A 22,911-nucleotide genomic window follows, 5' to 3' on the forward strand; every position below is an offset into this window, starting at 1 on the left:
AGTCACACAGTATCCGGTGATCTAGATGGTCAGGCTTAGGGAAACGATGGCTGATAATTCTGGCATTTCCAAAATGCCTCTGCAGCTACTGGTTCACCGTATGCAATGTGTGGAGGAGCTTCGTCTTTCACAAAAATGATAAATGATTCTATCCATGCATCCATGCTGTCAAAGGCTTAGAATGACATTGGTGCACAAAAGATTCTCATAGTGTTTATTACTGACAGTACAGGTAACAGGACCCATCTATTTAAAAAAAGGTCCTTTGACAAATGATGCCATCAACTCGAACTATGCAGTTACCTTTGCACAATGAAGAAGTGCTAGTTGACGTGTGAGCCAATTTTCTGTTGCCCATAATCTGCATTTCTGCGTATTTTCATGTCCTTGGAGATGGAAATGGGCTTCATCTATACACAGTATGTTTCATGGAAAATCATTGTGCAATTCCATGCAAGCAAGAAATTCTAGATCATGTGTTTGTTTTACTGGAAGGTAAGCAGGAAGCAATCCCTGAAGATGGGTTATTTTGTATGGAAAGCAATGCAGAATCCTTCATAGAATTTTGCGCACCAAGAGTTGTTTTTATGGGGCAGTCACAACTGGACAAGTCCTTTTTGGAAAAATGAAGAAAACCGGAGGACAGTTGCTTAATCCACACACTCTATTGTGTACACAATAGGTTTCAAAACAGTTACAGTTCCATCATCTGGTGTAAAAAAAATAAAATCACATAATCATCTGAGGTCATCCCCACCCTAATGTTGAGACAGAAAATAAAATGGACAAAAATTCCATAACAACGTGAGAGGTATGGCTGTTATGGAATTTTTGTCCATTTTACATTTTTGACACAAAATCTTTGGTTCCATGACAAAATAGGGGTGAGGTTGACCCCACATGATTAAGTGATTTTATTTTTTTTGCCAGATGGTTGGAATTATAACTGGTCCGAAACGGCCATGTACCCAATAAAGATAGTGGATTAAGCAACTGTCCAGTGGTTTTCTTCATTTTTCAAAAAATACTTTTATGGACTCTGCTCACATGCATGTCCAGTGTTCGGACAATTCTGCGTGCACTGAATGTTTACACACGACCATTCGACCCCCTCCTACAGTGATGTGACCACATCATCTACTGCCACAATGCACTTTCAAATAAATCCCCTTTGTGAATATCATAATCATTTTCTCCATGCCATTGGCAGACAATCGGACCAACACCTTTTCTCATACCTTTGAGTATCTGGAATTTCTGCAGAGCTAGTGGCACACAGTTACTGTACTTGTTACTTGTAAAAGAGCTTTACATGCAGTGCAATCATGTATTGAGGCAGTCATGACAAACATCATAGATAGAGACTGAGCAACAGCCGTGAACCCTACATCTTTCATTTTGCATATTCCGCCACTTGCAGCACCATCTACAGTAAAATTTTTGTTAAATTCTTTTGTTTCCACAGCTTTTCCCCCTTCTTTGATAATAATCCAGTCAAATTTGATATCCTTCTGAGTAGTGGTTCTTTTTTAAAGCATTTTGAAACTGGAACTCAAGTACGTCTAGAGAAACCCCTGGCATCACACCTTTGATTTGCTCTAACATAATTGTGTTATGCCTTGTAAAATATCATTGTTTTTTGTTTCTGAAAATCTTTGTTCCTTTCATCTTCTATATATCTAATTTCACTCTCTTTCTCTCCATGTTTAATTTATTTATGTATTTATTTTCCAGGTCCGTATTTGGGAGATTGATCAAGACATGAGCACAGCAAATGACACAATTGTTTATGTCAGTTCCAAGCTAGAAGCATATGTGGATAATTTGTCACCAGGTAAAATCTATTACATGAGGGTCTTGGCATTTTCAAATGGAGGTGATGGTAGAATGTCTTCTCCGGCATTGACTTTTCAGATGGGTAAGTGTTAATTTTTCCTGAAGTTCAGTAAGATATTATTTGGTTACAGCGTATGGTTAGATGATGATTTACCCTGTATTGCATGGGGTTGCCATTTGGCAACAAACCACAAATTTATGTATAATGGTAGGGAAACCATTCATAGATGCATGATATCACCTTCTCGTAACACATACAGTCTGACGGCATCAAGCTAAACTGTGTGTGTTTAGCTTCATTATGTTGGCAGAAATAGTTCAAAATCAATAATCTCTGCTGCAGGTCTAGTGCATGTAAACATACACGAAAGAATCAGAAAGAGAGAATTATTTTGGCCACTAAGACTTTTAAGGTATGTGAAATGATGCTTGATGATAACAAAGATTATGTTTCTATGGCACTGTAACAGTAATTAATCAGTATTTTCAAATTGTTTCCATTTGGCAACAAACCTAAAATATCAATTAAGTCAAAATTTAGAATGAAATTTTCACTCTACAGCAGAGTGTGCATTGATATTAAACTTCCTGGCAGATTAAAACTGTATGCCGGACCGAGACTCGAACTCGGGACCTATGCCTTTCGCGGGCAATAGCTCTACTAACTGGGATACACAAGCATACTCACGCCCCGTCCTCACAGCCTTAGGAGACGAGGTACTGGCAAAAGTAAGGCTGTGAGGACGAATTGTGAGTTGTGCTTGGGTAGCTCAGCTGGTAGAGCACTTGCCCGCGAAAGGCAAAGGTCCCGAGTTCGAGTCTCGGTCCGGCACACAGTTTTAATCTGCCAGGAAGTTTCAAGTCAAAATTTATATGTTCAACATGTTACATAGTATTTTGTGTGTCAGACCCTACCTTAGGGCAATTTTTTCCCCATGTCCTAAAAAACAGCCATGCAATAGAGGGTTAAACAGTTTGCATCTATGAACTCCTATATCTTTAATACTTCTTTTTAAATCACTTCTGAACCAAAGTTCAGAAATAGATTAATATAGGTTCATACATTTGTTTATTATTCCAGGAGGGTTATTGAGTAATTCATTATGGAAATCTCTGTAACTGTTATAAGCCTCCACTGTGTTCTAATTGCTACGATATTACATTAATCAATCATTTTTCTGGACCTTAAAGACCTCAGACAGTGGGACAGTGGCAAGTTCATTGATTCCTGCATAGTTGGAGCATTTGTGAAAACAATCACAGATCTTCCAGCATTCAGTGTCATAACTGTAGGAAACTTTGTCCAATTAAGATAAAAAAAATTTTAAAAAAACTGTTCACTTTTACTGTGACAGGACGACGTGTACCACAGTGCTCAGCTTCATATGTAGTAAAGTGGGAACTAAACTATGTAAAAGAAAACCGTTCATCATCAGTACTGATACTACAAACCAGGAGGAGACACCCAGTGCTCCAGGGATAACAAATCCTGACTAATCGAAACCGCTAATATACTGTATGAAGTGTACTAGAGGAACCGTACAAGCCTGAATGCAGTGATGATGTGTGTTTAAGTGCATGCTATGCTCATACAGAAAGAGGGTACTGTTCATCCAGAAAAGGAAGTTTTGTCCCGACCTCAGGATTACATCTTCCAAGATAGTGGTGATATCTCACACACTTGAAAGTGACATACATTGGCCTGATGAAAACAAGCCTCAACTAACAGGTCTACTCTGGTCTCCACAATTGCCAAATGATGTTAATATTATTGAGCCATTATTGTATTTATTGGAGACAGACTTAGAATGTCTCATTTATTCCCTTACCGAGCAAATGACTAGCACAGTGGACCTGCATTTGGGATGAGTGAGGTTCAAACCCGTATCTGGTTATCCAATGGGTTGTCTGTGATTACCTTGATATGAATGTCAGGCCCTTGCCTTTGAAAAGAAAATGACTGATTTCCTTCCCCATCCTTGTAGTATTTGAACTCTTGGTCCATCTTCAATGACTTTGTCATGGATGTAACATTAAATCCTAATGTTCCTTCCTTGTGTGGTTTATTCATAATTCACCTTTAGCTGTGACTGTGCCTAAAGCAATACAGGGAAGCAACAGCTCAGTGGCTGATTAAATTTTCATTGGTGTCTCAGTACTGATTAGATTCAGTGTGTAAATGGCTAAAGGCCCCTGTAAAGGCTGAAATGTTTTGGTAAAATTGCTATTATCTAGACATGGATTTCCCAAGCAACCCCATACATGTTCAAAGAATGTTTGTCAGTTTAACCTCACTTTGAAGTAGACACTATTCGTGTTCGTGTGTAGTTTGAGCATAGTGAGTACAGCCACAAATGCAAACAAAGAAGTCCTGGCATTGACTTTGGCACTATGTTTAAAGAAGAATAAATTAAGTCCAAAGTTATTAAGACCCTCCTGAAAGAGCAAACTTAGCTATCAAGTTCACTCTTGTCTAGCCATGAATGTGTGAAACAAGCACATACATGAACTAAGAAAGCTGGTCAATTTAACCTTACTTTTGAAGCAGACACTTTTCCTGTACACTGTCTTTTGACACTAGTGGAAATGGCTACAGATGTTGATAGAGCATTTCTAACGTTGCCTCTGCACTGTGTTTTAAGAGGAAGAAAACAAGGTTCTGGTCAAGGGAATGGTTGAAAATGAGAAATATGCAACTGGAAACCTGTTAATGGGAATGTTTCAGATAGAACCTGATGATTAAAAAAACTTCCTGCAGATGGGCAGTGAAACGTTTAATAACTTGTTCATCATTACTTCAACCTCACATTGAAAAAGAAGACACAAAGTATGCAAAAACTTATTCTCTTCTACTTGGTCATTTAATGACAGGTTACCTCAATGTGGGAACATATAGCCCATATTGTCCATGGAAGAACCAGAGAACTTCAATTTCTTTTATTTCATTCCACTCCACTTGTATGTCACTGTATGTGTAAAATATTGATTTTGTTCATAACCTCTTCATGTATAATATACTGCTAGGAAAGATATGGTACCTCTACTATTTTAATAATTGTCTGTGCCATTTTGTTTTTATACTTGATCGTAGTTTTCATAGTAGCAGAAACTCACGATAAAATGAGATAAATCATAATAAATCAATTTTTCACTAAACAAATGTGGTGAAACATCAACACAAACAATGTCTGCCATCTTGTCAAACTTTCTGTCAATCAGAATTTCTTTCAAACACATCAGAAACAATCTATGCTTGACAAAGATGTGAAACTGCATCATACCTGGCCAAATATTTGACAAGCGTAGTTAAGTTTCACAAAATGTTTGATCATTTATGGGGGCCTTAACAGACCTCCAGCACTGACATACGCAATTCGGCAGTAGCTTGTTACAGAAAATGTTGTGAAGCACCAGAGATGTGGTTGAAGAGGCTAGGAGTATGAACTTTGCGAGCAAGATACACAGAAGAGAGTCAAAATCATGTATGGAATATAATGAGGATAGTGTCTGTAGAGCAACATATGTATTCGCTGTATTGAGAGAATAAAAATGTTTGTGTCAGTACTGAATGAATGTAATGAAATGAATAATGATAGCAACTCATTGTATAGTTACAGAGTTTAGTGGCTGACAGGCACAAATGCAAAAACTAAGCTTTTCCTTGATGTCCTTCAGAGCTAACCAGTACAGCACGTGCACGCACGCACACGCATGTGCTTGCTCACACACACACACACACACACACACACACACACACACACACACACACACCTGTACAACTACATTGTCTCAGTCTTCACCACTGTACCGGCACTACATGCAACATTTGTATGGTGTGGTTTACTGGGACAGTGAAGCCATGGAGTGGTATGTGTGTTTGTATGTATATTTTGTCCTATTTCTCTCTGAAGAAGGACATCGACCTAGTTTTCAGTCTTGCAGTCTCATATTTGTGCCTTCGAATGATGAGCATCTCCACTATATGGTCAGTTATTACCTTCACTCCTTCCATTAATTATTTTCCACCCAGGACTTTCTATTATTACATTTACTGTCATTACTAATACATAAAAAACCTTGGTTATTGTGGTTGAATTGGGAATTAACCTTGTTGCATAATACGAATTAGACTCATGTCCATGAGGTAAAGATCTCCAAGATGAATATGAAACATTGTTGTGCTAACATGGTATTGCAACAAGAAACAAACACAAGTGTAAAAGCATTAAATAATTTACAGACAGTTTCCTAAATAATTCGTTCTCTCTCTCTTGCTTTCTATCTTTCTCTCACTTCAAGATTAAATGTAATTTAAGCAACTATTACACAAAAAATACAAATGCTGTATCAGTTAAAATACCAGCACAGCATCAGTCATGACAGTCAGCTCGTGGCGGTAGTGGTGTGAGAAGCTCGAGATAAGCACAGCAAGAAAGCAGATAGGTTTTTGCCAAAGACTCTCATTATAAAAATTGTGTTCCAGAATTGGTGGGTTATTACCTGTTCCTGCCTCTCTGAAGAAACTGGAACAATTTGTGGATAGAATGTTGTAAAAATCCCATTGACCAAAATTCAACATGGACTGATTTCCAGGAAGATAAAAATTATTTTTGGGTGTCATATGTGGCCTTCCAGAATTTAGACAAACTATGGTATTATTTTAACTTCAGACCAACATATGGCCACAGAAGCACTTCAGATGCATACAATGTACATTAACAGCATCCTCTCACATTACATCATGAAAACAAGCTATATGTTTTTTTACACATGGACTCTAAAGTTCCTCTTACTAGTGCCTTCACAGTGGTACACTAGCGTCTATAGAAGAGTCAGATGCAGTAGTTTCTGTAGAAGAATCACAGTTGATGCATAACTATTTTTATTGATGTTTTTAATACCTAATCCTCATTGAATGCTGTGCAGGTTGTAAACTTCTGAATTCTGATAGCACCTCCACATGATGTTAGATGCAAAACATGGTAGTCAGATTTAAGTATCTGTGCTCCATTTGCTTCTTTGCTTCATGGTATTTTACATTTCCTTCATGCCAGAACCTTTTTGTGCATTATTGACTGACAATTCTGGTATCATTTTAAATTTATGATGCAGAGACAAATCTCTCTGTCTGTCTCTGTGTGTGTGTGTGTGTGTGTGAGAGAGAGAGAGAGAGAGAGAGAGAGAGAGAGAGAGAGAGAGCTAATAATCTCGAGTAATATAGGTTATATACCATCTTTTGTGGCTGTAATAAAAGTATTATTTAGGCTGCACACATTTTGCTTTATTTTAAAGCAGCTTCAGTGGCTTTAAAATAAAGCTAAACACATATATTCTAAGACTTTATTACAGTTCCAAAAGGTTGTATATAACCTATAACTTGTATAAAAGCGGCTGCATAAGAGAGGCCTAAAAACAAAAAATAACTAATATTATGGATTTCTGTTAAGCTTCAGGATAACCTTTCATCAGTTCCTCACAATATTAGCATCTGTAACTATTTTATCCATTATGATATGTTGTGGGGACCACTAATCAATATAGAAATATTACTATTTCTGTGTCAGTCACAAATTTCCTTATCCACTATAGATTTGGTCTGTTACACCACCATGGACAGAAGGAATCTCTTACATAACTATTCTCAGAGGTAAACATTGATGGTCTCTTGTGACCAGTTATGCAGTAATCAGGAGGTTACATTGTGCCTTGTGGGCACAAGAGGTACAGGTTATGTGCTGCATTGTAATGTGAGATGTTGTCTAAGCCTGTCACTGTACATGAATTGATATGATAATAGCTTGTATTTCAGTGGTGTTCAGAAACATAGTGATGAGCTAGGGATAGTACCTCCACTACTGTGTTGCTCACAACACACTGAATGTCACCAAAATCATCCCCTTTCAGGGCACACAGGATGCCTCGTTAAGACAGTTTATACAAGTTATAGGCTGTATACCACCTTTTGCAACTGTAATAAAAGTCTTAGAATATATGTGTTTGGCTTTATTTTAAAGCCACTGAAGGTGCTTTACAATAAAGCAAGTTAAGTAACAGCTCAGAGTGAAAATATTGGTAGCATCAGATATAAATTTTCAGGATAGTGTATTTTTTGTATAAGTAAGAGTTTTTGTTCGTCTTTTTGTTTCTTAATTGTGTTTCGATATTGTGTACTAAATTTTGCATATTGAACGTTTTCTTTAAGATACAATTAATAATTTTGTATGCTACTTCTTTTCTTGGGAAACTTTGTTTCTTAGTGCCTTTGTTACAAGGATTTGTGGAGAAGTCTTGCTTGGAAGTAAGATTAATAATTATAATACAGTGCATGTGTGTGTGAGTGTGTGTGGGTACGCACGTGCACACACGTTTGTGAGTGTGGTGCTTTTCTATCTTTCCAGTGCTGTTGCGCATGCTGTTACAAGACTGAGTTACTATAGAAATGACAAAAATACAGATTCCCTGTAAGCTTTGTTGTCAGAATATCTTTGACTGTTGTAGTGTGGTCTAAAACAGAATGTTACATTGCAAACTCTTTCATGGTCTGTGTTGGCATGTGTTAGGTATACATGATTAAGCATGAATTTTTGAGTACTTAGAAGTTCACATTTGCTGGATGATTAATAGCATGTGTGTAAGATATGTGTTGTTTGGTTTGTCGTGTTTCGTACAGTTGACACGGTGTAGTACGGGCTGTGAGATGTGTGTCCAGTAAGAAAACTGGACACTAATTGGAGTGAGAGCACACAGCTCTGCTACTACTCACCTTAAAAATATTCGACAATTGAATGACACATACCTGTTATCTTCCTTTTCTGTAATTAGAGAATATAACAACTGGATTCCGATTGTGTCAGTGATACTGCTGGCAGGTGACCATGCCATTGCTTTAACTGGCACTTCTAGCACATTTGCTGCCACTGTTACTACTATCACTGCCATTACTTTAATAAGTTGATTGAGATAAGCGTCTGTATTGGTCAACTTCTATACTTTTGTTCATGTGACTCTTGACTTAGAATTTATGGGGTTTGTCCAGAAACGTCAGGACTGTAGGGCGGCAGTGCACCTTTGTCACACCAATGTAGGTCAGGTAGGCAGTGACAACAAAGGCAGTGTAAGCTGGAACATTGTCACGGAGCAGTCTGCACAAAGTAGAGAACTCCTTTCAGATGCAGGCTGCCCTGCAATTCAGTCTCTGAAACACTTATTTGTTAAATTGAGCATTGACAGTGTGACCAGGGGGTGATGTGCACTCTCCCCATGACTTCACATGAGACTTGCTCTTGTGAACTTTCTTTTGGTGCAACGACAACATCATTGCCATTCCATACTCTGCCTCTTTGACTCCAGATTGTAGTGAAAACCCCATTACTCATCCCCAGTGATCATGTTGTCCAGGAAATTAGGGTCATCTTCATAGAATTGCTAGAATGCTTCACACACTTCCACTCATTGTTGCTTTTGCACATTGGTCAAAACTGTGGGCACAAGTTTTGCACATATCTTCTCTATACAATTTCCTGGACAACCATTTTTGGCAAGTTCAATGATGCCAACATCAAGTGGACACTCTTTCAGTGGTCTGAATTCAGTATCATGGTCACACGTTCATGATCCCCCCAGGGGGCTCGCTGCTATACGGCAGGTTTGTGCTTGGCTACCAAGGGGCCCCAGCCTTTGCAGCATCTTTTTCCTTCTGTGCTGCATGTCTATCCTCTTGCTGTTCCTTTTCCTCTCCCTTGGGGAACATGCCTGGCATGTTTTTGGGACTGTGTTCTGCATTTGCAGTAACTCACATCAGAACAGTTTCTCCACAGCTTCTCATTCCTTTTTTTTCTTCATTCACCTTCTCCTACTATTCCTCCACTTCTGCGTTTCAGGTTCCTCTTTTCCTTCTTCCTCCCCTTGCACTCATGAAGGCTGGCCCACGCGTCTGATGTGTAACAGATGACTGGGTAACATGTAGTTCCCAGCCCCGTGTTGACAGGTAGGGTTCGCATGTACCACCTAGTACAGGCCAGGCCCAAGGAGGGGCGCTTGCCTAGCTGCTACCTTCCCAAAGTGCTGATTGGTCCCTCTGTCAGGTATTTGGTAGGTGTGATCTGAGGTATGAACAATGACCTAAGGCAGAAGTACTCCCCTCTGAGGGAGCCCCCAGTTGGAAGGAGCACGCCATGGAGACACTGGCAATCATGGAGGATTTTCTAGCAATGTGGCAGTCATCATCTTCACAGTCAACGTCTGCCAAACGAAAACAGAATGAAGCTCACAATTCAAAGACCCTCCCAGCTGCATGACAGTACATTGTGGTTTCACATACTGAAGATGGTCAGTCCTTTGAAACAGTAAATCCCTTTGTTATTCGGAGAGGTGTTGATGCACTTGCCAGCCCTATGAAATCCTGCTCTCATTTACACACTGGCACTTTGCTTTTGGAGACTACTTCTGATTTTCAAGCACAACAATTGCTTGCCGATTCACTCTTCTATGGCTATCCTGCTGAGTTCTTCCCATGGTGTTATTTACACTAGGTTGCTCGACAGTCTGACCAAGGCAGGAATCCATACGTACCTCTCTGATTAGGGTGTCATTGCAGTCCATTGAGATATGAAAAAGGTAGATGCATCCTTAATGCGCACATGCTCTCCTTTTCTCACTTTCGATATTGTGGTGCTTCCGCCAAAGATCACAGCAGGTTGTGAAGTTATCACAGTCTGACCATACATTCTGAACTCGATGTGCTGCTAGCAGTGTCACCGTTCCAACCACATTTGAATGTCCTGTCGACTCAGGGCCAAATGTGTAACCTATGGTGGGGAAGCTCAGTGTCGATAGTCCGCCTCTTTCTCCCCTCTGTATCAACTGAAATGGCTACCGTGCTGCCTCCTCTCGAGATTGTCCCGTATATCTTGATGAGCGGGCTATCCAGGAGATCGAAGTGAAGGGAAAAGTGCCTTACCTGGTCACTTGCAAGTTGTTGACTAGTTGCAAACACTGCATTTTACTGTTGTTGCTACATCTCGCTCCATGAAGGACAGAGCCACACAAACATACGACCTCTAATTCAGCACAGCAGTTGTAAAATCACCCAGTGTCATGGTAGTGTCCCCCTTTCCTCCTGCAGCTGTGCAACAAGCCACCAAACATTCACCTCATGTGGCCGAGTCACGTGCTACACAACTGGCAGGGCAGAAAGGATAGGAGGAATATTACCATGAAGAGTTCCTACATCGTTCCAGCCAACAAACTTCTGAGGCTTCCTTTGCCAACCGGAAAGGCTCCAAGAAGTCAAACGGTCTTCTTCTTCACCACTTCTGCTTCACCATCTAGGCAGTCTTCTACAATGGTGTCACTATGTGATATCGTCGCCCGGTTGACCTCCATGTCACCGGCGCACACAGCTGACCTCCGTGTCACCGGTGCACGCTGCCGACCTCCGTGTCACCAGTGCACACTGCTGACCTCTGTGTCACTGGTGCACACCACCAATTGTTTTTCTGCCCTGGCCCCACAGGCCGAAAGATAGAGACTGCCAACATCTCTATAGATCTCATGGAGCAAGATCCTCCAGACTTTACGCACAGTAGCAGTGAGTCTTTGAAGGCTGGCACTTCATTTTTTTCCTTCCTCCCCTTTCCTTGTCATGACTCTCCTCCAATGGAATGTTCGTGGCCTTTGATCCAACAAAGAGGACTTAGGGCTGCTCTTAGAATGACAGTGTCTGATTGTTCTCTGCCTCCAGGAAACAAAATTGCATCCTCATGTCTGCTTTGAGCTCTCGAATCTCTTCCCAGTCTTCTTTGACCTTCCCCCCAAGGAGAGCATACCATCTCGTGGGGGAATCATGCTGCTCATCCGGAATGACATTCATCTCCTCACTACCCAGCTTCAAGCTGTTGCAGTCCTCATTTTCCTTCCTCACTTGACCTTTTCCCTTTGTGGTGTTTAATCCCTCCATCAATCAGTGTCATCAGGGCACATTTCCTCCAGCTCATTGGGCATCTCCCTCACCCCTTTCTGCTGCTTGGCTACTTTAATGCGTGGGCTGAGGTGTGCAGTGGCGCAATTCACGTGCGGAGACATCCTCTCTGTGGTGGCAAACTGTTGTCGTTATAAACAGTTGGGTGCACAGTGTCGTCACGTTCTTCAGTATAGCAAGAAGCTAGCTGGATTTCATTTACTGGTTCTTTTAACAGTTCCATTCCATTTTCTGTCATGTGGGCCACTCTCTCATGGCTCTTTGGGACCAAGGTCCATTCCCCAGTTTCTGGCCTGACAGTAGCAGACAATGTCATTATGGACCCTGTTGCTATCTCCCAACACCTTGGGCCACCATTTTGTGGAGATTTTGAGCTCCTCCCACTGTCACCCTGCCTTCCTCCAACAGAAACAAGTGGAGGAGGCTTGGAAGATACCCTTCTCGTCTCACAATAGTGAGTGCCACAATGCCGCCTTTACTATGAAGGAGCTAGATCATGCTTTCCCTTCATCCCAATCCTCCACCCTATGGCCAGATGATGTTCACGTTCAGGTGTTGCAGCACCTTTCTCTTGCGGGCAAACACTTTCTCCTTCATACGTACAGTCGCATCTGGGCAGAGGGCACATTTCCCAGTCACTGGCATGAAGACACTGTCATAGCCATACCTAAGCCTGGTAAAGGAAAACGCCTTCCTTCTAGTTACCACCCCATTTATCTCACCAGCTGTGTTTGCAAGGTTATAGAATGTACGATTCATGCTCCGCTGGTATGGTGGGTCAAGTCTTGCAATTTACTAACCACTGAACAGTGAGGATTTCGAGCACACCATTCTGCGGTTGACCATCTCGTCACTTTTTCCACTCATGTCATGAATGGTTTTCTGCGGATATACCAGACTGTGGCCACGTTTTTCGATTTGGAGAAAGCCTATGACACCTGTTAGAGGATTGGTATCCTCCGTACTCTCTACACGTGAAGCTTCCGGGGCTGCATGCCCTGTTTCCTTCAGGAATTTTTAAAACTGTGTGGGTTCTACCTTGTCGGACACCTTTATCCAGGAAAACGGTGTGCCTCAGGGTTCCGTCCAGAGTGTCATCCATTAACCTTATAATGAATGACCTGTCTCGCACCTGGCGTCTCCAGCTCCCTTTTCGTTGACAATTCTGCAATCCATTGCAGTTCTCCACCGACTTGAGTCCTTAAGCGGCATCTTCACTGATATCTCAGTCGGTGAGTTTCTGGTTTCTTCTAGTGTCTTTACATCTTGGGCCTGTTTTCTTCTGTTCAATTAAACTACGAAATTTCCGGGGCTCGTGCTCAATAGGAAACTTTCTTCATCCTCTCGTGTGTGCTACCTGGCAGCCCTCAGTGCCCTATGTATCCTCAGTGGTACTTCCTGGGGAGCAGACAGAACCACCTTCCTCCATTTATACTGGTCCCTTGTTTGTTCACAACTAGAATATGGGTGTTACACCGTCTCAACACCGTCCACCATCACAGTGGTATCCATTTGGCAAGTGGCGCCTTTTACCCTAGACCAGTAGAGAGTCTGTATGCAGAAGCTGGCAAACTACCGCTGTCATACCGGCGTGTAGTTCTCCTCAGCAGATATGCATGCCATTCATCTGCCATGCCTGGTAACCTATGCCTCCTTCTTTGATGACTCCTTTAATCACCGGTATGGGGCGCATCCCTTTTCTCTGTTACCTCCTGGAGTTCACTTTCGTCTCTTGCTCTGGCAGCTTAACTTCACGCTATGTGCCACGTTTCTAAGGAGTGTAAACCCTTCACCACCTTCGCTTCATGCAGCGGCCCGTGTTCATCTTGGCCTTCATTGGCTTCCTAGGGACACTACTCCAGCCTCGCTCTATTGCCATAAGTTTCACAACATTCGCACGGAAATTCGTGATAGTACCTTTGTGTACACTGATGGCTCTCGAACTGACTGTGGTGTTGGGTGTGCTTTCGTCATTGGCACCAATTATTTTCAGTATCAACTTCTGGAACACTGCTCAGTATTTACAGCAGAGCTTTTCGCCCTGTATTGGGCCACGCAGTGCATCCAGGGACACAGGCTTTTCAATTGCATCATCTGCTCCAACTCTCTGTGCTCTTCAGAGCCTTAGTATTCTGTACACCGTCCATCCCTTAGTGCAATGGGTCCAGGAAAGTGGCCACTTGCTCACTCTTGATGGATCCACTATGATGTGTATGTGGATTCCTGGTCGCTTCGGTCTGTCGGGAGACGAGGCCGTTGACACTGCTAGTTCTTCCATTTCCTCCGATAGTCTCTGTGTTGCCATCTGTCAGCAGATGGTGTCACTTTGGCACCACCACTGGCTCCGGGGAATTAAGCCTCTCCCATCGGCTCGGACAACCTCGTCTTGGCCCTCTTCCTGCGAGAGATCATTTTAGCTGGGCCGCATATTGGGCACTGTCACTTTTAGCCATCGCCATTTGTTAAGTGGTGTTCCCCCACCATTATGTGCTCATTGACCTCGACTTCTGAACGGTTCACTATTTCCTGATGGAATGCCCTTTTTTTAATGACTTATGTTCTCATTTACATTTGCTGCCTGAGTTATTGGCCATTTTAGAAACTGACACGCTCGCTGTCTACTTTGTTTTACTTTTTATCTGTTGTAGCAGTTGGCAAAGGACATTTAATCTTTAGTTCAGGACCTCCGTTTCTCTGTGGCGTATTTTATGGACCTTCCTCCAAGTCCCTGTTTTTAGCTGTCTTTCCTTCCATCGATTGGGCTTAACATGTAGTCGTTTTTTTCTTCTTAATATTCTTTGGTTCTGATATGGGCACATATGACCTTAGTTGTTTTTGCGCCCTAAAACAAAACAAAATAACCCGTTCACGATGTTGACAGGCATTCTGCACGGGCTTCGTCACTGACCTCCTCCTGACCTTTTCTAAGTATCTTGTGCCACCTTTTCGACTGTGATATGGGAAGGCAATCATCCCCAAAGGCTTCCTCAAGCATTGCAAAAGTTTCCAGCAGCCTCTTGTGTAGCTTCACATAAATCTTAAACCGTATAGTGTTGCTCAACATGACCACTACATAGAGGCTTACAGAATAAGCCATCCTAACTCTCCACGAGCACAGAGGTAATTGAAATACCTGCTACTGGAAAGCTAAGGGTCCCTTTCCAATTGGTGCAACTGCTCTGCAACACAGTCGCGTCACAAACGAGAATGTGACGCATTACTTTCTGGACACAGCCTGTACTTACTACATACTTTCTTTGCAACAGAAAAAAAAACATTCACAATTCAGTAAATGTTGTCTTGGGAGAATGAAACAAGCTATGTCAGTGGAGAGACTGCCACTGACTTTCTGATACAGCTCCTTCCCTCACAGTACAAAGTCAGTGTGTAATTGGTGTTGGTACTGACATCATCGCCCGTGCTACATAACCTGAATTACTATTAAGCATTTAACTACTAATAGTTATTAAGATTGTGGAGAATACAACTATTTGCAGCTTGCATGTTTGTAACAGTGTTTATCATAATACTGGAAATTATCCAATTTATCAGCACTTTTCATAAATGAAATTTCATGGAATTTTTTGATAGACACTCACTTCTTGGGCCACATTGATACTTGCTTTGGGTCGCATGAGGGACATGGTTTGGGCATCCATATTCTAAACTAAATCAGTAATACTCACTATTTAGACTTTTTGATTAGAATCTGGTGATTCTTACCATCATTGACAAAGATGTCCAAAATTACATTTTGGCATCTGTTAGCAAGTAACATTGTTAATTATGTGTAATAGATTCCCTTATGGTTTTTGAGACTGACACAGAATAACATAGCCCAATCAAATGAGATGAATGCTTGGGACCACAGTGGCACATTTTTTACCAAAATATTGTCACAAGGCCATTACTCAACATCTCATGTATGCAAAAAAACACAAATGAAAGTTTGCTTGTGTGTGTGTGTGTGTGTGTGTGTGTTGTGCTCGCACGCACACGTTTTATACGTACATGGTCTCGTGACATTCCTACTGAAGCCATGTTGTGTAATCCATGTTTCCTGAGAAAATATTGCCTAGAACATGTGATGTGGCAACATTCAATGTTGAGTATCCACAGGCTTCAAAGATATTATATTGAAAACCTGTTAGTAGCACAACAAAACCCTTTTTGTAAAGAAGTATATCCAGGTTTAACTTCAACAGTGCTGGACGCGAAAAGACTGGTGCGTCAGCTTGTCACAGACCTGCTATGCAATGTTACTTAAAGTACGAGTGGCGAGACTGGTAATCTTGCACAGTGGTTCCATTTGGTTGCAGACATGGCCTCCTTATTTGAATCTCGTGGATTTCTTTCTGGCTGACCATCTGGTGTTGTTTGTGTGTGGCAGCAACCAACAAAACAGGAATTGACAGCACTCCTCTGTGCAGCAATGACTACCAATTGCACTCACACATTGCAGAGTGCTCTCTCTTATATGTTTTTACTTTCAGATGTTAGTATTGTCCCCAGTGATGACAGTCCAGAAGAAGGCTTGTAAATATTTTCAGTGGTTTTCATTGTAGTGTGCTACAATATATCTGTGGTTGTGGTTGTAGCTGCATCAGATTCTGCTTAGCACTATATCTCTGTTTAAACACACCCTAATGGTTAATAAGATGAGTTGAATGCCAAAATGTGTTTGTATGTAGTATTAAGTAAAATTACACTGAAACCAGTAAATTATACTCCTATCGAAACTGGCTGGGTTCAAGCTAAAGATCTTTGGTATGAGGAATGACGACTTTACCACTCAATTATTGAGGACCCAAGAGTTTTGAAATAAGACTCAATCACATTGTCCATATTGCAGTGTTGTCACATCACATACTTTATCTTATTTTGTTGCAAAAGATGGATCCCGCATGGTGAAGAGTTTGTGGTGCCAACTTTCAAACATCCAGGGTGTGTGTTAAAAAAAACTCTATAATATGTTTATATACATTCTCAGTGAAGGACAGACAGACAGGGACACACACTGCAACACAAGAATATTCAGACAATCTCATAAGCAGATATATACTTCATTTAGCTGACTTATTTTTTTTTTATGCTGTCTTGTCTGTGATGATGTACGAACAAACTTTCTAATCTGTTTATGCAGAGTCAGAAGATTGTTACCATTTTGTAGCACTTGTCTCTAAAAGGTGAATGAATGTTATTAATCACACTAAATTATTGTTGTAAGAGTTATTGCATGACATTCACTTTCTGATTATTTCAATTTATAGGACATAAACCTAAATCGAAAATTGAGGTGTACAGAGCCTGTGTTGTTATAGTAAATTATTTGTTTTGTTACCACAGTGTCGAACAGGACTTGTCTTGTTCACTAATATTTGAAAAAATTAAATGGTGCAGTTATTATTTCACAATTTGAGACAATTAGACCATCTTTCTTTGTGTGTGCTTTTTATACTGATCCACTTTTGTTGTATTTAGATGAAGGTACTCTTTGGAAATATATATCAATTATTGAGTAAGCTTGTCCTCTGATATAATTTTTGTTACTTTTAACATACATTAATTAGAGTTTTTTTCCTCTTATAGGTGACAAGTCTCTGCTGAATGGAAGCAATGTAGTTGCTGTCAAGTCATCAGTGCTTGTGATAGTATTTGGTTTCCTTTTGCTTCTGAATCCTTTGGAAATTGTGTAACTAAGTACAAGTTTCTACACCGTAAGTGCCCTTATAGTCATACAAATTGTAGTTCAGATGTGGAATCTCATTAGTGGTTACACTTCCCTTCAAGAACAGTGTTTGAATTGTTAGAAGGTATTCATGCTGATATCAGTTGCTGATTTGGTATATCTGCTGGAATCAGCATAAACAGTTTCACAGAATGCCAGTGCCTGTTTGTTACATCTGGTTATCTATTGCCTTTGTTTGGGTTGTATTTAAATATTGGAAAAGATTAGATCTACTTTACTGATCAATTATATTTGTTACTCTCATGTCGGTATCCTTAGACTGTTTCTGTAATGTATTTAGCTAACAATTGTTAGCCGAAATGTTAGTAATTCTTTATCAATTACTGAATTAAGACTGTAATATATTCAAAATATTTTATGCATTAAGTGAAATATTTTTGCTTAATTTTAAATGAATACCACATTTTATATAAAAAGTCTTTTTCCGCCCACATCTGTGATTATGTTTCCGTAACTAAAGTATTCTCTTTTCTTGAGTTGCAATTTTTGTTATACCAGAAATGGGGTTGCAAAACACGTTTCTAAGCAAGGATTCATTTCTCTGTTTCATCATACGTTGTATGCTCTCGCCCTCTCTGCCAACCCCACAGTCTTAACTTTGGGGAACAGCATATTATTTCTGTGCAGAGAGTCTATTAGACAAGTAGTTGTGCCCAGTTATCTATCTCTAGTATAACAAAAATTATTACTTAAGGCGAGATATTTGTATTTTATTGTACATATCTTGGTTTGTTAAATTTTAAGGGAAGCATTATAAATGTCTGAAAAGGATGTAAAAAGATGTGTGCCTTAGTTAAATTTGTGTGATTGTCTCAAACAGATACTAGGGTTATTTCTCATGTGTCACAAAAGTGTGTGAGAGAACTTCAAAATATTTTCAATCCTCCAGTTGTAGTTAGCTATAAAAATTCCTTAAAATTGTACTCAAGTATGTTAAAGCTAGTGTATCATTTTGGATGGTACCTAACACAAGTGCATCGCATGAAAGTAGGGAGTATTATTGTATCATAAATTATGACAGAATATGTACCACAAATGATGTAAGTAAGTCTGAAATTTCAAGATAATAATTATCTACACATATGATCAAAATAAGTTTGATTGTTAGTACCACAGTATGTATTTTTAATGAATTTGACATCCCCTTGGAATGTACTACCAGCAATAAAAAGTATTGATGACAATTAAAATCTCTCTCTCTCTCTCTCTCTCTCTCTCTCTCTCTCTCTCTCTCTCTCTCTGTGTGTGTGTGTGTGTGTGTCTGTGTGTGTGTGTGTGTGTGTGTGTGTGTGTGTGTGGAGAGGGGGAGCCCCTACATATCTGCTTTTCTTATATTCTCATTAGTGTACATGCTGTCTATCATTTGTTATGCCTAAGAATATGTACATAAAATGAAGGTAATCTGTTAATTCTGTTATCAATTTACTATCAGCACACTTTTCTTTATATCCCCACTGACTTCATGGTTTACTGTCACCAAAGCTCTCATGACTTCATTTACAAGGTTTATAGACGTGCTAGTTGAGCAGTTTTTGCCGTAGCAGAGTAACTATTGCAGCATTAGCAAGTTTAGTTGCTATTTTCCACATCAAGTATATAAATATTTCTTTTATAGCTTCAAAATACTTTTTTCTTTCTGCAGTATATTAATTGACGTCCTGGACAGGTATCGCCTTTTATTTCAAAGGCAACGTCAGAATAAGCTACGAGCTTTGTTGACTTTTATCAGGAACCTCTAAATTCACTTTCTCTTGTCATTAACATATGACAAAGAATGGAGACGCACTTTCTTTATCTGCTATGCCAGTTGGGAAACAGTAAAGAAAAGTATTTTGATAACACAAGTGTCTACTGTAGACAGGAATAAGAACAATGAAATTTTATTTTTCTTCTGCAGAGAGCATTATATGCACCAGTATTGGTCTTATCGGTATCCGTCCAAACCCGTATCAGTTACAGGTAATGGTGATGGTATTTTATAGGATATAGTTAATAGATAATGATGTTTAATTATTGTTTATTTTACTGTGCAATCAGGTGTGTGAAGTGAGGCAGCTCAAACAACTGTCATTTTTAAATTTTTCACGGGAAATTAATGTTTGTGCACAGGACAACAGCTTTAACACTAGACAGTGATGTCATTAACTAACATAAACAACTGTTTTGTTTCTATGACAAAATAGTTTTATGTGAGCTGTAAGTAGAAGTGTTGGAAACGTATTACACAAATGTGTCAGTATTTTATTGGACTGTTCAGTAAATTTTATATTCTAAATCAGTAGAACATACGTTAACTGTCTGTGGTTGGAATTATTTTACTGATATTCCCTAAAATGGGAAGGTTTATTGATGATAAAGTATTTTCATTTGTTAGAGATAACTTACCTCCTTAGATACTCAAATGTTTGCTGCAGTTCTTGTACAGTATTATATGTAATCATTTTAAATTCAATACAACAATTTTGTATACAACCAAGCTTTATTAAACGTATTTTATATAATAATGAAAGATCTGGATATTATTTTGCCATGTATGTTCCATTTTTTGTCAATAAACTCTTTTTATAGTCTCGAATATTTTATTTATCAAGGAACTGCAGAATATTGCAGTTTTGTGCAGCTGAAATATTTAAGTCACACAGAGTACAGTGTAATGTCACATGAGAGTCATCAGTATTTATTTGAAAGAAAAAGACCGTTTGATGATTAGCACCTAATGGCATGTTAACTATTTGTGTGTAATCAACAGACCTATTTTATAAACAGACATCACAAAATTAGAGCTACAGACCTAAATGGAGGTTACCAAGGAATAACACATAACCTAATTTCTACTGTAGCATTCCTTGATCCTTAAGTATCTGATGAAAATAAATTAATAAAATGCAGATTTTCAATTTATTGGTTGTGTGTGCTTCAGGCTGTGAATGAACTGTATTTCCAGCTGTATCGCTAATTATTTGAACAGGTAATCTGCAAGAATTATTGATGTTTCTATATGATTGCTGCAGCATTATTGAGTTCTTGCTATTGGAATATACTGGCATCTAATCTGCATTTCTGTTAAGGTAAGTTTTGAAATGAGAACTCAAATTTAATTTAATGAATAACTTTCCAACTTTATTCTGATCAGCTTCTGAACTACACTTTAACAAAACTTCAACTCAGTTTTGCAACCCAATAAACCACATACTTGCTACCAAAAATTCAGTACAACAGCTACTGTACATAACTAAACTTCTGTTTCTACTGCCATAATACACTTGCCAGTCACATTAATGTGACCACCTGTCAAAAGCCGCAATAACCACCTTTTGCAGCACGGACCACTGCAAGCCATGCAGGAAGTGTGTCGATGAGATTCTGAAAGGTACTGACAGGGATGTGGAGCCATGCCATGGCCAATTGCGCTACGGTTCTCGATAGAGGGTCCATGGTGTGAATAGCATGATTGGAGTAGCACTATAGAGTCTTGATTGGGTATAAATCTGGTTAGTTTGGTGACCAGCGGAATATGGTAAACTCATCCTGGTGCTCTTCAGATCTCTCATGTACACTGTGAGCTATGTGACACATTGTATTGTCCTGCTGGTAGATGCCTTCATGCCGAGGAAAAACAAATTAATCCATTGTGCCTTCCAGAATGACGAGATCACCGAGAGAATGCCACAAAAACAATTTCCCAGACTATAACACTTGCAGGGTGTTTGGTTGCAGGCATTTGATGCCACACATGGTAATGGCCATCTGTCCACTGGGGCATAAAATACAAATCATCTGGAAAGGCCACCTGTCACCACTCAGTGGACATCCAGCTGTGTGCAAATTCCAGCAATTATTGCCAATGAACAACAGTCGGCATGGGTGCATGAACCAGGTGCCTGCTGCGAAGAACCATAAGCAGCAACATTTGCTGAACAGTAGTTGAGGAAACACTGTTGGTTGCCCCTTGGTTCATCTGGGCAGTCAGTTGCCATGATGACATGTGAACAGTTTACAAACTTAGATTTTAGAAATGGTTCCACCATTGGCCCGAAAGCCCATGGTCATGTCCTTTTGGACATTAGATAAAGCACTCTGTTTCTCCATTAAGACAACAACTGCACTGTTTTCCACATCCCCTAACACGCACTGAATGCTCTCCACTGTTAGTGCTGCCACATGCCATCTGTAGATGATTATTACATATTTGACATTGAACATAGGTGTTGGTCACATTACTGTGACTGGATCGTGTACAACTACTACTGCAACTGTCTGTGCATTCGCAGCTGCCATCATGTGTACAGTGTCCCAGTAGGAATGATCAGTACTCACGAAAAATCATTTGAAGCGGAATAAATAAATAAATCACATGGACACATGCCCTATTTCAAATGGTTTCTTAGACAGAACAATTTAATGTACATTATTCAATACATTGTCATGTTTACACATGTACAACAGTTAGTAAACATTACAATATGCGATTTACAAAGTATCAGTTGAAAAGTACATATTTTAACACATTGCAGCTATTGTAGAATTTGCAAAAACTCCCAAATATCCCACCATGAACTTCATTGCATTTTTGCAGTGTTGGAAGAATATGTCGTGTTGCTTGCCTGAGTGGCTCTGCACATTTCCTAATGAGGACAGCAGCATCTATGATGCGAGCAAGCAATTCATCTTGCATATTCACCTTCTGTTTTTACACTTCAGACTTCACCCAGCCCCATAGACGATAATCTAGTACTGTGAGGTCTGGCGATGTTCCTGTCCAGTTAACTGTCCTACCACAACCAATCCAGTGATAGGTTAAGTGCATTTGAGATATTCCCTCACGCATCTAGTATAATGTTGAGGAGCTCAGTCATGCTGGAAGTACATAATAGTCCACATGGCCAAAGCAGCATCCTCGAGGTGTTCAACAAGCAAACTTTCCAAAACTTGCAAGTAATTATTGCCTGTCATTTGCTATTCTAAAATGACTGTGTCTATCAACATGTTAAGTCATGCTGCACCAAACACTGATCAAAAAACAGACTTGGAAATTGGTTCCCACTCTACGATGTGGAGTTTCGTGTGGACTTCAATGTTTATTATTTGTGTTGTTGATTCCATTCCATGTAAATGTGGCTTCATCAGTGGATAGTATTAGTAGAAGCAAATGATGATAGTTACCTAATAAGTGACAAAAATCAAGTCGCGTGAAATTTTCACCAATATTGAAGACTGTGGACATAATGTATGTGAAATGGGTACAAGTTTTCCACATGTAATGTTTTCCTCCAGTCCATACTTTACACCAGCAATTGTTGTTTCAAACATACGACCACAAAGGAAATTAGAACAATCATTATGTTGC

At 39.8% G+C, this 22,911-nt stretch overlaps 1 protein-coding gene across 1 annotated transcript in view; it reads left to right on the forward strand.

The window, feature by feature from the left end:
• LOC126297971 (contactin-like) overlaps positions 1-22,911 on the forward strand; it is an 83,688-nt gene that overhangs the window by 44,903 nt on the left and 15,874 nt on the right. The window contains exon 6 of the mRNA XM_049989287.1: positions 1,735-1,918. Coding sequence (XP_049845244.1) covers positions 1,735-1,918 — 184 coding nt within the window. The remainder of the gene's footprint in view (positions 1-1,734; positions 1,919-22,911) is intronic.

Source organism: Schistocerca gregaria, chromosome X (assembly GCF_023897955.1).
Source record: "Schistocerca gregaria isolate iqSchGreg1 chromosome X, iqSchGreg1.2, whole genome shotgun sequence".
NCBI classification, from domain to species: domain Eukaryota; kingdom Metazoa; phylum Arthropoda; class Insecta; order Orthoptera; family Acrididae; genus Schistocerca; species Schistocerca gregaria.